The 20,257-nt window shown below is 36.2% G+C and overlaps 1 protein-coding gene across 1 annotated transcript in view; it reads right to left on the bottom strand.

Annotated features, from left to right (window-relative positions):
* Positions 1–10,142, bottom strand: part of LOC125271522 (polymeric immunoglobulin receptor-like) — a 50,915-nt gene extending 40,773 nt beyond the window's left edge. The window contains exons 1-6 of the mRNA XM_048195559.1: positions 9,697–10,142; positions 9,311–9,598; positions 8,421–8,765; positions 8,153–8,308; positions 7,583–7,897; positions 7,207–7,503 (exon numbers count right to left, since the gene is read on the bottom strand). Of these exons, the coding sequence (XP_048051516.1) occupies positions 7,207–7,503; positions 7,583–7,897; positions 8,153–8,308; positions 8,421–8,765; positions 9,311–9,598; positions 9,697–9,748 (1,453 nt within the window). The 5' untranslated portion in view covers positions 9,749–10,142. The remainder of the gene's footprint in view (positions 1–7,206; positions 7,504–7,582; positions 7,898–8,152; positions 8,309–8,420; positions 8,766–9,310; positions 9,599–9,696) is intronic.
* Between the last annotated feature and the right edge of the window lie 10,115 nt (positions 10,143–20,257).

Below are 20,257 nucleotides of genomic sequence, written 5' to 3'. Positions count from 1 at the left end.
CTGCATAAGATTAGAGTGTATAATTATGTTTATTGATTTGAGGGTACATCCTTTGCTCATTATCACCAAAAGTTCATTTTCATCAAACTTGTAGGATCAACCAATCACGGCTTTTGAAATGATGACTCATACCTAGCAACGGGGTCAACCACACCTCCTCACTAAGATAGGATTTTCCATCCATTCCTTGCTCAGAGTTCACTGAAAATGTTCTGGAATCACTTCTAAGCTAAAACTCCTGGCAAGGAATTTTTAGGTTAAGTTAGGAGCTCTCTGAGAGGATTCTCAGAATCTTTAGGGATACGGGCCCAGGGGCTGTATTCACAAAATATCTTAAGGCTAAAAGTAGCTCCTAACTTGCAGATTTGGGAGAAACTCTTAAAACAATGGGCGTGTCAGTCCTAATTTTAGGACTCCTACATTTTTGCTCTAAGAGTATTTCACAAAGCATTTTAGCTCTAAAAGTAGCTCCTAAGTCTGTGAAACATTAGGCGTAGTCAAGAGGACTCCTAAGTCACTAAGATCAAATCACAAACAGTCCTAATCCACCCAAAGACACTGTACACCATTGAGGGAATAGCGACAGAGCCTTGGGTGCTGAACCTTTTCTTCATAAATGCAATACATTTTGATTTATAGATATGAATCTACAATGAGATGCCAAAAAAATCTTTAACAAATAAATAAATATTGTCTGATTACCTGTGGCAGTGGTTTTTATGAGTTCACACTTACAAATGATTGAATAGAGTAAAAAATATATATATATAATAAGCGTATTTGGTGTGCTGTCCAAGGGGATCGAGCTTGGAATTTAGCCCAAAGTTCTCCCCATATCCCCAGCTGAGAGTGAGGGACGGGGTGGTGGAGGGATGCAGAAAACTGTCGAAGTAACTATAGGCGAGTCGGCTCTCGACTGTGTATATATTCCTCCTCTTGAGCTGATTAGAAAGACCGTTTGAATGTGTTTCTCCCAAACTTTGTTTTAGAAAACATAATTTGTCGCTTGAATTCTGCATTCTCTTGAGATGCAGACATACAATTAACTGTATATACTAGTTTAATTAGTGACACTTAGCCTACATTTTAAAACCTTTATGGCAACATTTTATTTTGACTATGGCAACATTTTTATTAAAAAATATTTATTTGAATATGGCAACATTTGTATTTTAAAACCTTTATTTTAATATGGAAACATGGCACCTCATTCTACAATATTTCTATGATTAAATCGCTGACTCCTCCCCATCAGCCAATCACTGTGTGTTTACTCCATAGCAACGAGGTCAACCCCGCCCTTACTCTTAGCTTAAGACTTCAGTCTATTCCTTAGTAAAAGTTGGTCTCAGCAGCTTTGTGAATAGGTTTTAAGAGAAAGCTCTTAGCTAAGAACTTTTACTGCTATTTAGGAGAACTCTTAGTGGTAAGATAAAATGTTTTGTGAATACGGCCCCTGATTAAACAACTCCATAAACAGCATTACCAGCTTCACTTATTACTAACCAGACTGACTTTATTTCTGTCACACATCTACAGAAGCTCTTATAAACAGAGGTTTAGGTGATATTTTATTGAAAATTTTTTATTTGAATGTTGATCAGTGTTTGATTTAGTTGGGCTCTTGACCCTTGACTTTTGTTATTTTATTTCTTTTTCAACAATTGCAAGTGTTTTCAGTGAACATTTTGTGCATTTCTCAAGAAAGAGAAAGATAAAAATCCAACTCTCATCACTTTCATCTCAAACTGAACAACGGATCTGTTGGAACTTACCAGACTTTTCTTTGTCCTGGGATGTTTCTTTTTTATTTTGTTCTGAAAATACACAATCATAGAGCACCAATGGTCAAAAATATTACAGGAACAAATTCTGACAACCCTCTACGGACACACTAAAGCTTGAGTCGCATTGGCTTTTTTTTTTTTTTTTTTTTTTTTTTTTTTTTTAACTTGCCAGACTTTTTACATAGAATGCAAAAAATTATATATAGAGGAACAAATTCTGTCAAGAAATCACACAAAGAGATTGTCATGGAGAAACAAGGTGAGACTATGACATATACAAGCATTCATGCACATGCTGTACATCCAACGCTTAACATTTATATCATAGAATTACATTCATTCAAACTGAGAAACAGATCTTTTGGATCTTACCAAACTCTTCTTTATCCTGGGATGTTTCTCTTTCAGTTTCAGATAATGTCATTTCTGAAAAAAAAAACACAAACATAGAGCACGATTGTCAAATTAGAGGAATAAATTATTTTTATTATTTACAGAGGGTATAATGATATACTGGTTGTTTTGATTAAGTAATGATAACTCCAAAAAAATACAGGTAGCTTACAAAATTAAAGTTAATTGAAAGTATGTTATATATATATATATTAGTTTGTTTCTTAGCAAAAGCAGATCATTCCAACAGTCGCATTTTGGCAAAAGCAGATAACAATGCCATGACAGGGGACAATACCGGCTTTTTTGACAAAATGTATTTAGGGTTCAGAATGTTCACAGCAGTCAGTTCATTTTTTTTTTAAATGGCATTATCGGTTTTTGCAAATTGACTCTTCAAATATTCATACACACGCTGTATATCTGACACTCATCTTTATATCAAAAGATCACCTTCATCTCAGAAAGAGCAAGTGATCTTTTGGATCTTACCAGAGATTTCCTGGGATGTTTCTCTTTCAGTGTCAGATTTCGTTGTTTCTGAAAATACACAATCGTAGAGCACCGATGGTCAAATTAGAGGAACAAATTCTGTTATTATTTACAGGGGGTATGTTTACAATGATATACTGAAAACAGAAAAGTTTATTGTGTACTGACGAAATAATGTTCAGTTTCTTGCATAGACCAATCGTTTCTGTAGTGAACAGCAAATATGATGGCACCAGAGCTTCACAACAGAAGTTCACACTTCAAAACAAGAATCCTTTTGTCTCACTGTGCTTCAGACAAAAGGGTGTGATAGGACCCTCAACGACAGCTAAAGGACTATTGTAATCAGGTGGAGGGCAGGAAAGACGACATTAACAGCCCATTGATCACAGGATAATCTCATCACGAGTTGCCTTTATTCACCCTAGCCCTCCATGCCTGAGACTAATGTGTGAACAATCATGGACTCTCAGGGCCACCAAACCGATTCTGGCTAGAGCACAGCAAGAACAAAGAAAGGCCTCAAGAGAAAGACAATTTCTAAACATATTGGCTTGAAATCACCAAAAATGGGACCTGGGGTGCTACGACCCAATCACATCACCACATCAGGAAAGGCGGGGATTAGTAATCCCCTCCCCAATTGGATGGAATAAAGGATTTCCCAAGTGAACAAACCCTTGTTCTGAGTTTCTGACCTGACGAAGGAAGCACGACCAAGGTGAGACTCTTGCGAGTAAACCTTTCACCGCACGGACCTTCAAGCAGCCCAACTGCTTCTGTCGAGGTCTTTGACTCTTGACCTGCATAACTCAAGTACCTCCAACCTACAGAAGATCCTGCGGATCGAACACCATCTGACCTACAGTTCTCTGGATTACACAAAAACCTCCAGCACTCAGTGCAGCTCTGCAGCGGTTGGAAAGCAATCCAGTCTCCCACTGCACACAGAAGGATACCAGTGGACAACGTTTCCCATTCCCGGACTGATCACCCAACCAGGTGAAACGTAAATATAAGCTAAACAAACCTTTTCCCAAAGGCCTTGGCATGAGGTTGTTGCTATATGAGATTGTTATCTGTGTATAGACTGTTTATCTAGGGTCAGCGTACACAGATACAGATACATTAGACACGTTATCTGTATTCAGAGTAAATGCTTATTTACTATTTCATACCAGCATCCAGAAAGACCACAATTGACTCCCTCATAGACTGATATTTACCCATTCATTGCTTCATCCAATCCGTTGCTCATCTACTTGGCATTCATTATGTTAATATCCATTTGTTTAGTAGTTTGTAATTTCTGCTTGATTATTGATTCAATTTTCTTTGTAGTTTAGTCATTTTTCTTAATACTATTTAGTGAGTGTGATATTTTACTCTTGTATATCTTTTTGTTAATAAATTCATTTTTACTGTAAACTGTGTCATTCTTGTGTTGATAATCAGAGGCTCTACAAGCTCGCCCGAATCTCACCAAATCCTTCAGATTTGTCAGATGACAAAAATTCCTCCAGTTTATAAAACATTAATTCAATGCAGTAAAATGAATCACATCTGTAAATAAAAACATTTTCTTTCTGCACCTTACTGAACTAAATAACTAAAAGGCAAAAGAAGTTTCTTGAACACAAGGGTTTTCAGTGCTTCCTGTTGCATGTGGTTTTCAGCTGGTGTGAACATGACCGTTCATCAGACTTTACCACAGCATGCTGCTTTAAAGAGACAGTACATCCAAAAATAATCACACTATAGAAAACTGGAAAAGATCCTGTAATTTTCTGCCAGATCACTATACAGTCATTTCCTTTAACCCTAAAACATTAATATGGAAAATTCATTCATATTAGCATATTACTCCAGTCTTCAGTGTCACATGATCCTTCAGAAATCAATCTAATGTGATGATTTGCTGCTCAAGAAACATTTATGATTATTATCAATGTTAAAAACTGTTGTGCTGCTTCATATTTTTGTGGGAAAACGTGATACGCTATATACAGATTTTTTCAGAGCAGCTTCACAGTGACAACAGGAAAATAATGGACAGAAATTATTTTGGCTTTTCAGCAGCTGTAAGAAAATATTATTATCGAGCTAAAGTAGGTTTTGATTGAATCACTTACATGGTAAGAACTTTTAATTATTAACTTAGGGGCCGCTTCTGTGCGCAGAAGCTTGGTCTTTTTTACAAAGTGACATCGCCAAATTACTTGTCTGGTCCGCATAGTACAGAAAAAAATTTGTTGTGTCTGCGGATCTATGCAAACTGGAATAATTTTGAGAACGTTTTATCTATACATAGACAGGAAAGGGAAATAGGCCTTCGCAGGGGATAGTTTAGTTGAAATGTCAGGGCTGTGTTATCATCATGTCTGGTCCATCTGGACATGGCCTGGATCTGGCAGACTACGGTAAACCTCGGGATAAACAGAAAGAGACTAATATTAGTGTAGACTCCATTCTTCTTCTGATGTAACGAGTACATCTGGTGTTATAGGAAGTGTTCCCGGTTTTGGCTGACCTAATTTATGCAGCCTAACAATCTACATGATAGTAGATAATGGAACAGTGATAGGAAGATTGTTCCAGAGTTTAGGTGCCAAATAGGAGAAGGATCTACCACCTGCGGTTGATTTTGATATTCTAGATATTATCAGCTGGCCTGAATTCTGAGATCGCAATAAACGTGAAGGATTATAATGCATTAAGAGCTCGCTCAGGTGGGGAGCTAAACCATTTAGTGCTTTGTAAGTAATTAGCAAGATTTTAAAATCTATACGATGTTTAACCCCACATGGAAAAAACCTATATAAACATATATGTTTCAATATAGGTTTGATATAGGTTTTACATATATGTGACATATATAAAATTGGCCGTTTTCCTATATTATATGTACATATATGTACATATATGCACACATATATGTACACATATATGCACACATATATATGGATATGAAGAAGCAATACAGGAGACCTATATTTCCTGTATATGCACATATATGCACCTCAAATTTGCCTATATGTGGCATATATACACATATATGCAGCATATATGTACATATAGGTTCTTTCCATGTGGGACAGGAAGCCAATGCAGTGACGACAGAACTGGGCTAATATGGTCATACTTCCTAGTTCTAGTAAGAACTCTGGGAGATTCTCGGCTAGAGTGAAATCACCTAAAAAGCGGCGGTACTCCACAGAACGTGACTTGACACTGAGTGGACTATAGCCTATATCCAGAGGCAGAACAAACAGTCTAGAGCAGTGACAGCTAGCGTAACTCTGTGTTTCTCACTTTGGTGGTGCGTCGCCCGATCGCCCTAATGAAGAAACCGCTCCTGGTTATATGTGACACTTTTCTAATCACGGGGCTTGAAAGTGAAAGTTGTCACTTTTTATCTGTTATAGTACAAATTTGAGAACGATATTTTAGAGTTTTATGAATAATTTTCTTAGACGAGTGAAATTACAGAAGATGGACAGAGATATACAAACATTCACACTTATCTTCTGTCTGACATGCTGAAAACTGCTATGTTAATGTTTCTTTGTACATTGTGTGACACATAGCGTAAATGGCATTAAAAATGAGAAATTTGAAAAAAGTCAGTAGTTGTTTGCATCCCTGGAAATTAATGTCTGTCATTTAACATTTTTTTATCTATTTTTTATGCTGTATTGTCTCATCATGTTCAGTTGCTTATATTTTTACCTCATCTTGCATTCTCCTAGCGTTAAAAATCGGCTCGCAGCTCAGCTTCTGTGAACAGTAAATCCCGCCGCCTTCGATTTGATTGGTTATTTTAAATATTTTGAAATTGATGAGTGGTTTTAAACTGCTGCATTGAGTCTGAGCACGCTAAATTAGATGTTTTTTAATCAATTGGGCTGTGTATTATGCTATGTAAATTAACTATATTTCCGCCTTTATATTTATATAGCAATGGGCGGCCCACACTGTACAGCGGCCCACTGGGAAAACTCCTGGTGCTCCAGACGGCCAGTCCACCACTAGACCCCGACTTTGACTGCATGAACGAAACAACACTTTTCTCAAAATATCTTCTTTTGTGTTAATTTGAAGAAAGCTAATTTTAATTTCTTGGTGAACAATCCTTTTAATGAAAGAGTATTTTACCTCTGATCACACGTAGATGAACTTCAGTGAATACGAATGACCCAGAACTCTCCTCTGCGCACCAGTATTTCCCAGAATCCTCTTCTGTCAGATCGGTGATGTTCACAGTAAAGACTCCAGCTGAGGTTTCGTCAGTCAGAGAGAATCGCCCATTTGTTCTCGTATTTGATGAAACACGAACTCCATATCGCACACAGATGTTCGGCTGATCTCCTCTGCAAAACGACCTCTGGAGACTCGTGTGATTCCTGAAGAACTGACAGCTGATGGACACTGATCCTCCGACAGATGCTTCACGAGTGACCGCTGAAGAGAGAAAATATGAGTATGAGAACAGAATGATCAGAAACATTGAGATTTTCTCCAGAAACACCCTCACCATCTTTCATGACGATCATGAGATCAGTGTGAAGATTAAACTCATCTCTCACTGCACACCAGTATATCCCAGCATCCTCTGCTCTCAGCTCACTCAAGGTCACAGTGAAGAGATTGAGTTCAGGATCATCCTTTGCTGAAATCTTTGGTTTATTAGCTTCATCTGATCGAATGATATTTTGAGCATCTTCAGTGAAACACTTTCCTTTGCAAAGATGCTTTACTTCACTTGAATGTTTTGCATTATAAGGGCATTTGATCTCTGATGAATCTCCTTCACGTCCGACCACTGGAGGCACTAATAGTCAAAGAGAATGAAAGTGTTTATATCCTGCAATGAATGCACATGTTATCTGGTTTATGGTGACTGTACGTACTGGTCACAGTGAGGTGATGTTGATTGGTGAGAGAGACAGAAGTCAGATGTGTGTCTCTGGTTTCTGCTCCACACCAGTAAACTCCAGCATCTCTCTCGCTCACATTACTGATGATCGCTGTAAAAACTCCTGCTGAACTGACAGAAAACTCAAAGCGTTTCTGCTCTGATGAACTGATGCTCTCACATATCTTCTGCTCGTTCTCTCTGCAGATGTGTTTGAAGGTCTCGCCGTGTTTCTCAGGGAAATCGCAGGTGAGTTTCACACTTTCACCAATAACAGCAGATGCTTTACTTGATGCACGAAAATGATCAACTATACACACAAACAATGAAAAATATATAATATCAAATATCAAAAGTATCTAGTAATACAACTGCTAGAAAGTGTCCGATGAAGCTCCTGACAGAATCTCTTTACCTTGATTTACTGTCAGTTTGACGTCAGTGAACAGACCATCATCAGCGATATTCACTCCACACCTGTACGTTCCTTCATCAGCCGCCGTTAAATCACTGATAAAAACCTTCAGAAGTCCTTCACTGGAATCATCATATATGTGAACTTTACCATGTTGGACCCATTGATTCTGTTCATCAACAATAATCTTCTGTGATGAATCTTTCTGGATGAATTTCTTGTTTCTTCTGAACTCTTGTGGAAATTTACACGTGATGAAGACTGATTTACTGGAGTAGGCCTGAACCTGGACAGAAGCGATTCCACCTGCAAAATTAGATTTATTTCCTGATTTATTGTATTGTTAAAAGTCAGGAGGAACTTACATTTTTTATTTAGAGCTGTAAAAATTATGTAATAAAAAATAAACTAAACTCACCATAAACATTCAGCTGAATCTCTTTAATGAAGGTTATGTGAGTAATTGATGTTTCTGAAGGTTGATCATCTGATCCGTCTCTCTCCACTCCACATAAATAAACTCCTCCGTCGTCTGCAGAAATGTTTCTAATGGTCACATTAAAATGATCTTTACGACTGTCAGACAGAATGATCTTCTCCTCAGATGATTGTGATGATTGTGAGCTGTTCAGCACATGGACAGGACCCTCTTTCAGTCTGTAGAAGACTTTGGTGTGTGATTTAAACTTATCATATTCACAGTGGAAAGTGATCGTTTGTCCAACATACTTGTCCAGGATAACAGACGTCCCACAGCCAGACTCTGAAAATGATACAACATAAACTTGTGACGCACTGAAATCTAAAATATTATTAGTATGATTGAAGGTGCATTATGGAATTATGTCTTCTCTAGCGCCATCTCTGTTTGACACATACAATTGCAGAATTTTTTTATTATTTATTTATTTCTTTTAGGTATATTTATGGATGCCAGTGATCAGAACAGATCTGTCATTCTACATCAAGACAGAAAAACATGAGTCCTACAAGGCATATATTCAGAAAAATGTCATCGATAACAAATAAGTTGCATATACTGTAGTAGCTGGGACTTGTTGAACATGAACATGCAAAGATGAATGATATAAAACTGACATTTCCCCCGCATAATCCAGCCCAACAGCTCAAATTATGAATTATAATAAGCTGACCGTTGTGAATCAGGGTGAGGCATGGAAACTGTTTTAAACATTGATTAATGTGCTCAGTAATTCATTTTTGTTCATTTTTACTCAATGTTCTGCAGCGCTCCATTAATAGTAATAAAGATAATTGCTGTAGTAAGTTATAAAGTATGACACGTACCGTTGTTCACCTTTAAGTCAAAATCATGACTCCATTTCTGATTGTTTCCACATGTATATTTCCCATGATCCTCTCTGCTGAGGTTCCTGATAAACACTGTGAAGAATCTGCTGTTTTCATCATCATACAGAGTGAATCTCCCGTTATAATCCCAACGATGCTGAATCTCAGTACTGATGCCCACTTTTCCTTTATGCTGTTCATTAGTCTCTCTCTGGTTTGAGATCATGCACTTGAACATCAAACTCCCTCCAGCGCATCCAATCAACATGAAACAAAGTACCTGACCTGCCAAACACAAGTTCATTTGCTCTGGGTTATTATATTTCATCAATCTAGATCATATAATGTATTATTTGACCCAGAATGACCAGTAAAGAACTGACCTGAGATCAGGCAGAGAGTGATGAAGATGAAGATGATGATGGCAGCCCTCATTCCAGACTGACTTCAGTCACACAGATATCCAGAGAACTGATCAAATGTTCCTTGAATGCGATTTAAGTCTCTATCATCAGAAGTACACACACCCTACATCGGTCTTTCTCACGTCTCTTCTTCCTTATTCTCTTTAACAGTTCCACCCAACTGCACAGCTAACAGGGCGGAAAGCGTTGAGATGTGTGTGAAAGACATGCAGAGAAACATGTCAGATGACACATCTGTATATTAATATAACAGCATACGCATAATGAGTGACTGAAGAATGCAAAAGCTTCATCCTGCATTCATCATAAAAATCACAGAAAAACTGACATGAATGAAGAGTTTTATTAGATGTCAGTCATCTTAAAACATGCCAACATTTCCAGTAAGAGAGCAGATAGACTCACTGTGAGACTTATGTGCATTGGATGTTGTGAAAGGCCTAAATTGATAGAGATGAACCCTGTGATCAGGCTTTGATGGTTTCACAGACAGGGATTATAGACTAAGCCATGGATTACGCTTTACTTAGTTCAATTGGGGCATTTCAGTAGCTTTTATAAACATACCTTAGAAAAAAAAACATCACCAGTGTTCATCTTGAGACAAAACAATGGCACTGACATGTTTTAAGAGATGTCCATGCAAGTTGCTTTCATTGAAAACAGCTCAAACATGCATTGTAGTCACGGACTAGACTTGGGCCTTGTCAAAGTGAAACCAATGTTTGTCATTTGCATTTAATTTATTACAATCTATTTGTGGACCACATATTATTTCACTTCTGCTTTCAGAGGAAATCAAAACCCACAAACTCTTGCAACTATTTTCTCTTGACACACATTGAGGGCATATAGATAGATAAGTGCATATAGATAGATAAACTTATCTCCCTTTCACTCATGTCCACCTTATTTTGTGACGCGATAAGGCATTTTCTTTGAATGTGCGAAGCATACGATAGACATTAGCTGCTATTATAAATAACTAGAAGAATAACAAAGTGCAGTAAATGCTAAAACTATGTGTGCTACACACCAATGTGTTCATAAGATTAAAATGTTTGCAATATCAAGCAGCATAAAGAGTTTTTGTAGAGTTAAAATAACTAGAAGCTCATGAGACTGGAAGAAATGTCCGAGCCGCTCTTACATTGTAATAAGCTGGATAGGACCATAGATATGCATATGTAGATGCCACATTCGACCCACAGTCAACATGTGGTCACTCACATAAGAATCAATGATGCAAAACACCTGCGATTTAACAGGTGAAAATGTGTTGGTTTGTGTTTTATATGTATTAACTCAATATTACAGTGTTTTAAACTATGGTAACTTTTTAGTGTTGTGTTAGCTGATGTCTGTGTCTTGATGTGTTAGTTTAGTGAAATCATCTACTGAAGTTTATTACAGATGAAGATATTCATGTGTGTACGGTTGCAGACGTTCTCGCTCTCGAGTGACCAGTTTTGACTGTTGCAAAATGGTGGACGGTTTACTTATAGAGGCCCATGGAAACAGCTGCTAATGAGGCATCTATGTATATGCTTCTATGGATAGAACAGTATGATGTTTTGCTGCCCTCTGCTGTAATTCAGCACTCATTACAACAGGTTTCTATTAACAGACCTTTAATTATTCATTTTATATAAGCCATCAATAATGTTTAATTCAACCATCACATTATACACACTATATCCGGGACTGGACTGATCGCTCTGTGTGTGAACAGAGTCACTCCTGAAATTATGATTGACATGGCGGTAACCATAGCAACATTCTGGACTGAACAGTAAAACTAGGACAATAGGTTATTCATGTGAGATTATTAAAATCATAAACAATTATGGCCATGAATGCTAGGAACTATTACGACCCCAGCTTAATGGTGTTGAACTCAAGTTCTCTGTCAAGAACAATAGCTATCATAACTCTATATGATATATAGGTCTAATGATTAATTTTGAATCTGTCTCATGTGAATATTTGAGTGGCGTGTTGTCCCCAGTATATCTGTTAATGTCTCACCTGATGGGAGACTCAGAATGGTGTATCTGTTGTGTCTCAGCTTTGCAAGCCGGGACTCAGAACAAGGAGTGTCTGTTTAAAGGGTACCTTTATCCCTTTCTGATGAGGAGGAGATTGCATTTCGGCGCTTCTCCATTCGAGTGCTGTGATTGGCTGCTGGCATCAGAGGGGACACACACAGTGTGGCCCACCCTTCTCTCCCCTGTGGAACTCATTTGCATAAAGCACAAAGTTGGAAGTCTTTACAGTGTCTTTAAAGTTTACTAATGCATTTCTCACTTTCCAAACCACCACCAGAATACCTTTGGCAATATTCTAAACAAATAGAGACTAAACATGATGGAAAAGAGATTGAACTGTCATTCAATTGTACATTAACAGCTGGATTTGTATCAGATGTTGCACTACAAATAGCTGTCACTGAGAATACTTATTTCCGTGAATAAGTATGAAATGGATGTGTGGTTTGCATCAGTTCTAAGGTTTTCAAACATAGTTTTGAATGGATTTGGATGGATCTTTGTGATCTCTCTTTGTTTCACCCATTACTGCTAAGGTCCAGAGGAATTTTTATGGCGGGTCTGTGGCCAACCTTAGAAAAGTAGTCTCTAGATGGGTGAAGGGCTGAAACTGCCTGTGGACCAATGAGAAGTCCTGTCCTTCTCAGGCTTGGTACAAGAGGTCTTCTTCTTGCCCTCTAAGAGAGGTCTGGATGTTGTCCTTACACCTTTATCTGATGGCGTTGGACAGTTTGTTTGTGTTAGGCCACCAAGATCCAATCAAAATGTAGCAAACCTTTGTCCACTGTTACGGACAGAGAGGGGCCCGGCCATAAACTGGGCCCTAGAATGTGCCGTTCACTACATTGTTGATCAAATAATAATAAAGAGAAATACGGAGCATGTCATAAATAATCCACATACATTAAACCATGTACTGTAAAATTTACAGTAACTTACTCATTGCCAGTAACAAGAGTACTGTAAATCATCAACTACAATTGTAAAAACACTACTGTAAAATGATCTGTTGCTACAGCCGTTTCTGTAAAATAAAGGTGAATTGATGTTTGCTTGTATGTGACTGAAATTTACTGTAATCTATTTTACATTGTTACTGTAATGCTGTATTGAGTATTAATTTTACAAATCAGAAACAGCTCAACAAATTAGATCACACACACCACTACTGCTCGTCTTCAAAGTGAATTCCTTAATTAATTGTTAAAATCAAGCTGACTCAGATTGTTGTACACAAATTTAGTGTGAAATTACATCGAAATGAATAATTGCAGTAGGACTTAACTGCATTCTTGGACATTTCTTGTAAAATCTTCAGTACTTTACTGCCAACTAAGTTTTTAATAGTGTACTAAAAAAAAATTGGTTTTATGGTGATTCTTGTTGATTTTATCTGTGCTGTTTAACTTATTTTTGGTTATTTTAACAGTTTGTGTTGTTAGTTTATTTCGTAATGTTCAGATTTGATCTTTTATTATTATTATTAATTGTTGAGTGTCACCATTATTGTGTTTTGTTTGTCCAGTATTGATGTCTGCGCATCATGAGGTGATGGAAGAAAAAAAAAATCTTGTATGGCAAGATGATGTCACACCTTTCAAAGATAAATCTCAGCAGCTGCTTCACTATTGTGAAATATCCATCTACAAACAATTATGAATTTGACACAAGATATTGGTTAATCTTTATGCTGAATTAACAATAACAACTGTATAATTTGACTTTATATCAGCCAGTTATCTTATTTTATATTCTAGGTTGTTGTTGTTTTAACAGATGTTTTTATTTGTCACACTTCTAATTTGGCTGGAACAGAAATTTGAATATACAAGCTCCAAGCTCAAAAGCAAATGAAATACTGATTTCATTACAGTGACTTCAAAACAATTACAATACTGAACGATGCTGTAATTTCAGTGGCATGGATAAAGACAACTTTATCATGTTAATTCACAGTAAAACAAGAGCAATGAATTACTGTGATGTCAGCATCATTCTGTTGATTAACAATAATTTGTAAGAAAATGGCCCAGCATGCATTAATTTCACTGTGAATTTCTGACTAACAGTAGTTTTTTGTAAAATAATAATCTCTAATACACTGTAAAACCTTGCTCTAAAAAAACAACCGATAACACTTCACATTAAGGTTCCCTTTGTAAAGGGTTTATAAAGGTGTTTGTTAATGAGTAATAAGTCAAGTCAAGTCAAGTCAAGTCACCTTTATTTATATAGCGCTTTTTATAATGCAGATTGTGTCAAAGCAGCTTTACATTGATAGCTGGTACATAATTTGGCTGCACAGCAGCTCTTAAAGAATAGTGTCAATGCAGGCAGATCAGAAGCACTGTTGAATAAATGTCAAGAATACTATTGAATATCAAATGTCAAGTGTCCCCAACTAAGCAAGCCAAAGGCGACAGCGGCAAGGAACCCAAACTCCATCAGGTGACATCAGGTGGCAAACAAGTGGCAAATAGTTGTTAAAATGGAGAAAAAAACCTTGGGAGAAACCAGGCTTAGTCGGGGGGCCAGTTCTCCTCTGGCAAACAGTTCTTTGTTACAATCAGGTTGCTATCATAAGTCTGATAGGATCGCAACATTCAAAGTAAATATTTCAGTCATATAAGTCATTTACAAATGCATTATAAATCATTAATAAGCAGTTATAACTGCATGAATAAAAAGGGCGACTTTAATGCAATACCTGCCAAATGAGCCGTTTTTAACTCACATGTTATAAATGCTTAATAAATGTATTTATTCACACTTATTTAACTCAAAACCAGATTTCTGGTTTATTTCATGATGCAGCAAAAATTGACTATCATAATTAGACTGAAAAGTTTTGTATTTGTGCTTTTCTTATTAATATCTCATGACTGCCACTTTTCTTATGTTGCTTACCAGAAGTTTCTGTCTTACCCATGATTCTCTCCAAAAAGGTCATGATGTCTATCCACAGCAGTGTATAAAAACTGATTTATTGTTTTTTAAGATGAAATTCCAAATATATTTTCAAAATAAAACATAAGATTGACTTGATGAGATATTAATAATGAAAAATTTAATTCCAGTATTAGTTACCTGTGAATTTTAATGTAAAGTGGAAACCTGTGAACCATTTATTCATGAGTTATAAACATTAATAACCTGTGAAAGTGAGTAATTTGAGTTAAAAACGTCTCACTATTTGGGAGGTATTGCATTAAAGTCACCCTTTTTATTCATGCAGTTATAACTGCATTATTAATGATTTGTAATGCATTTTAAATGACTTATTACTCATTAACAAACACATTTATAAACCCTTTACAAAGGAAACCTTAATGTAAAGTGTTATCAAACAACCTAATTCCAACAGTAACATTCATTAAAACAGTAATATAGAAAATACAGAAATTTAGATGATTGGCCAAAAGACTATTAAGACTATAAATACTCTAATTATAGTCTTGTATTAATTATATTATCTCTTTGTTAAATACTTTAGTACATGTAGGTGTGCTTGTGCTTTTGTTAACTAACTATTCTGCATGAGGATTTTTTTTTTTTTTTTAAATATATATACATTATATTATTCTATATGTTTTCAAATACACTATTATATCATTTAATATATTGATCATTCATATATAGGGAAATACATTTTCTTTGCATTAGGATAGTTAAGATTGACACACTGCAGTCAGGAAATTAAAGGGAAGATGCACACATACTAACCGTCACTTCAGGTATACATTTGAACACTTTTGTGTAATTCTATGTACGAAACATGTAGAATAATTTCCATACCTGTTACATATGAATGCAAATATATAAGCACAGATTTGCTCATCTGTTCCTGCATTAAACTGAAGAACCAGATTTACTGGATTAACTTGTATTACAGTTTTTCTCAGTCGCTTTGGTGCATTTCTCACATCACTATTTACATTTGCACAACAGTTAATGCAGTTCTCAAAACAATTAGTACAAACTGCAAAACCTAGTTGATAACCTGCAAAAGCGTGTCACTTGCTCAAAATGGATAGGTCATTCCTCAAAAGCAAGTATTCATGTCAATGAAAGTGTCAGTGTCATCAAGATGAAAAGTCCTGACACCATTGTTTATGAACAAGATAGTCAAATGGCTTTGTCATGTTTTCATTATGACAGTTTACTCTGTCAATGTTTTCCAATGCAAAAAAGTCAGATCTTGGTGACACTACCTGAAAATGCTCAAGACAGCACTATTTGCACAGCCATTTGAAAAATACAGTAAAGTTACACATTACTGTATTTAGTGAGGTAACTGAGTACAAGACACTGAATATGTATGTTTCACATTTTTACTGCATATGCTCTTTGCAATTCTAATTTGTTCACAGCATTGTGCAAAAGAAAAAATACACCCTTATTTGCAACAAACATAAACTCCCTTTGGGTAGAGCTGTGCACAACTGTAAACAATACTGCAGTACATATGGCAAATCTTTACTGTGACACTACTGTACACTACAATACACTAAATGTGTGATGCAGTAAAGCTGTACGTCTAAATGTAAAATGTACAGTGACAAGTTCTTGTCCCACTGCAAGCTTCATGTATGACACGATGACAGTAGTGCAGTGCAGATTGTTTAGTGCTGAATTACTGTCCATTTATACACACCTGTTCTCCCAACTAAATGTTTGAATAATTGAATTTACAGTGGTTCTCCCAACATTTGGCTGCACCCTTTGACCAGCCTCAGCCATTGTGAGGCCGTGATTGACAACATGATCCACAATTGTAGCCCTGATTTCATCAGGGATCTGCCTATTGGCCTCTTCTTCCTCTTCACCTGTTTTGTCCCCTTCCCCTTCTTCCCCGCACCCTTACCCCTCTTCCATGAGGCTGACCTTCCATTTCTGTGTCACAGTATTGTAGAAATGGTACACACTATATCCTGCTTGGTTCGTATATGCTTGTAAAATGGGGGTTTATGGGATTCACCTCTGACAGTGATTGTAGAGAAGTGGCTTATCATTGGTTGCAACTAATGCTTCACACACCCCTTCTCATCAGTGAAAGTTGAGATTCACTTGAGAAAAATTGTTCAATTTAAGAGACATTTTCAGGAAAAAAAGATTTTTAAAAAATGTGTAAAATTAGCTTGACAGATTTTGACAACTAGTTCAACATTTTTGTATGTAATGACTCAAGCAATGAAATGAGGACTATTAGTTTTATATGGAATGACTATTCAGCATTCACAAGTATAGTTAATTTTGACTGACATGACATAAGCAAATGATAATGTTGTAAATAGCAGAGAGTTGTATGAAAGCAATTGATGCATGTCCAAAAGCATTTGCAATTTGTTCGAAGGAATGAGAAACTGCTACTATGATGTGCACAAATGACTAAATGTTGTGGAGATTGAACTAACTGTTGTGCAAATGTAAATAGTGATGTGAGAAATGCACCAAAGCGACTGAGAAAAACTGTAAAACACTGAATGTTTCCATTGTTCTCATGAATGTGTGCTTACACACACACACACACACACACACACACACACAGTTAACATCGCTCAAAGTCGACACTCAGAGGCTGTGTTCTAAATCACACCCTATACCCTCATTCACTATTCCCTACATTAGTTCACTAATATAGTCCACTGGACAGAGTGAATGAAAAGAAGAGAGTGAATTCAGACACTGATGAACACCTGATAAGCAGAATCACTGAAGGACAGAGAAACAGGACCAGAAAAAAGAGAAGAAACACAAGAACTACAACTGACTTCAGCCACACTGAGTGTCAAACCAGTTTACAAACAAGTTTGACATGATTTCTTTCACACATGTACAGAAGTTCTTGTTGACCCTTAACAGATATGGATGTTGATGTTTTATTGAAAATAATAAAGTTTCTGACCAGTGTCTGCTTTAGTTGGGCTCTTGACTCTTTAACATTAGTTTTCTCTGGCTGCTGTAACTGAGTGTTTATAAAACAAACAAAAAAAAATTGATATGGCAGGAAAAAGCCAACATAAAGTTGATCAGGTGTTTTTGGCATCATCTGGACTCACACTGATCTCTTTCTGTGTCTCTCAGCATGCACTGCAACATGAATAAATTATGCTGCTGAATGGTCCTTTTTTTATTGCCACCATTGTTATATATATGAGGTATATGTCTCTATGAGGCTGTAGCTGTTTTTTTGTTTGTTTGTTTGTTTGTTTGTTTGTTTGTTTGTTTTTGCATTATGAGTTTAAAAAATCCTTCATTGCAACTGATTATTTTTTGAACTCACTGTAGTTTTACAGTGGTGATAATGTCAAATTTAAGTCTCTTAATAATGTAACACAAGGGACTAAACACAGTATGAGATCAGCAACTTAAGAGACTGTGATGGTTATATTATCAACACATAACTATCAGCATTCAATGACCATCTTATTTTCCATAACAAATGTGGTTTGCAAAAAAGCAGCAGCCAGAGGAAGAAAAAAAAACTGATGTATAAAAAGTCAAGGGTTACGAGCTCAACTAAAGCAAACACTGATCTCCACAATGGTGACATCAAACCAAACATTTTTCAATAAAACGTCAACCAACATCTAAACTTCTGTTAATACTCAATAAGATCTTCTGTAGAAATCAAGTTAAACTGGTCAATAACAAGTGTAATAATGTGTAATGGCTGGAAGACAGTTGTTCTGTTCTAGTGTATTCTTGGTTTTGTGACAGCGCTCTGACACTCCCGTATTCTCTTGTCTTTGTTTCTTGTAACATGTGTGTTTATGTTTGGTGTGAGCAGATGGCTTGTCTTGTGTTTCCTTGTGTCATGTGCTCACCTTTCTATTGTCTGGACCCCATCCATCTTGTTATCTGTTCATTGGTTAATTTGCCCCACCTCGTTACCTGCCCTTGTTTGTTCCCTACTTATTCTCCTTGTGTTTGCCTGTGTTGGTTCGTTGCCGTACTTTGGATGTTCTCCTGTGTGTTTCCTCAGTCAAGTCAAGAGTCAAGTCTTGCTGTTTGTTATGTGTTCCCCCTTGGGGTAGATTTGGTTTGTGTTTTTGTTTTATTTCTTAATAAAAGCCCACCATCTGCATCTTTGAGTCCTCACTCTTTCCAACCAACCACAGACAGTGACGAGTTGTAGTTCTTGTGTTTCTGCTTTTTTTTTTTTTTCCATTCTCCTCTTTTCAGGGATTCAGGTGTCCATCATTAACTTCATATACATTTATCACATATCACATTATTATCATATTATAAATATTAGTTTATAAATTTAAATGGCATTGGGACAATTTGAGGCAGTCAGTTTCTGCAAATGAAATTAGTTAAATCGAGTTTTAATTTAGTGCATGCTATCTTTACAGTAACATACTGTAGATTACAGTAAATCACTGGCAACAGTGTTGATAGTCAACTTCACAAAACTGCATTATATGTATTAGAATTACAAACAGAGCATCTTATTTTGGCTCTAGAAAGTATTAAATATTTCCATTTGACCAAAAAAAGAGTAATAAGTTAATTTGATTTATTAAATTTAAACAGCTTATATTCTTGAGGTGTAATATATGTAGGTGGTTTTATTGAACAACACATTAAGATAATGCAGAATTAAATATGCAGCGATGAAGATTGTCCTCTTGTTTCGAGGAGGATGTTGTGATTGGATCGAGCTTGTGATTGAGAAAAGAGAACCGGCAACAACTTTTTCCTTCCTTTCTGCACTTTTTATAAATCGTTATTGCAGTGTTGTCATATTTGTTTGTCAATATTTTAAAGTTAAATGATGAACCCTTTGACCTTGAAGCTGCTTCACCTGTTCTTCACACAGAACCTGTCTGACTATAAACTTTTCCTTACAGTAAACCACAGAATTATTTTATGATTGTGATCATTTGCACAAAGCTTTCCACACCTCACAGTTTGAACCTGGATGTAAACATTATATGCGAATGACACAGAGGAGAAGATATTGTTGAATAAAGTCGTTATTGTAGTTTTGTTTTTGTGCACAACAAGTATTCTCGTTGCTTCATAACATCAAGGTTGAACCACTGCAGTCTTTAGTACCTTTCTGGACCTTGAAAGTGTTGATTAAATTGCTGTCCATGGACAAGTCATATATCTCTCAGATTTCATCAGAAATTTCGGTAACACTTTATTTTAGGGTCTTTTTACTAGTTGCTTATAAGCATGCATATTAATAGATTATTGCCTGTTTATAAGTACTTAATAAGCACATACTAATGCCTTATTCTGCATGACCTTATTCTACATTCTTAATCCTACTAAATACCTAAACCTAACAACTACCTTACTAACTATTAATAAGCAGTAATTAGGAGTGAAAAGTTGTAGTTAATAGTTTATATGTGTTCCCTATACTAAAGTGTGATTCTAGTAATATGCATGCTAATAAGCAACTAGTTAAAAGACCCTAAAATAAAGTGTTACCAAGTTGGGTTTAATTACTCTTT

Source organism: Megalobrama amblycephala, linkage group LG7 (genome assembly GCF_018812025.1).
Source record: "Megalobrama amblycephala isolate DHTTF-2021 linkage group LG7, ASM1881202v1, whole genome shotgun sequence".
In the NCBI taxonomy this organism is placed as follows: Eukaryota; Metazoa; Chordata; class Actinopteri; order Cypriniformes; family Xenocyprididae; genus Megalobrama; species Megalobrama amblycephala.
Note: the sequence above shows the minus strand (reverse complement) of the source record. Positions and strands in the feature narration are given on the sequence as shown.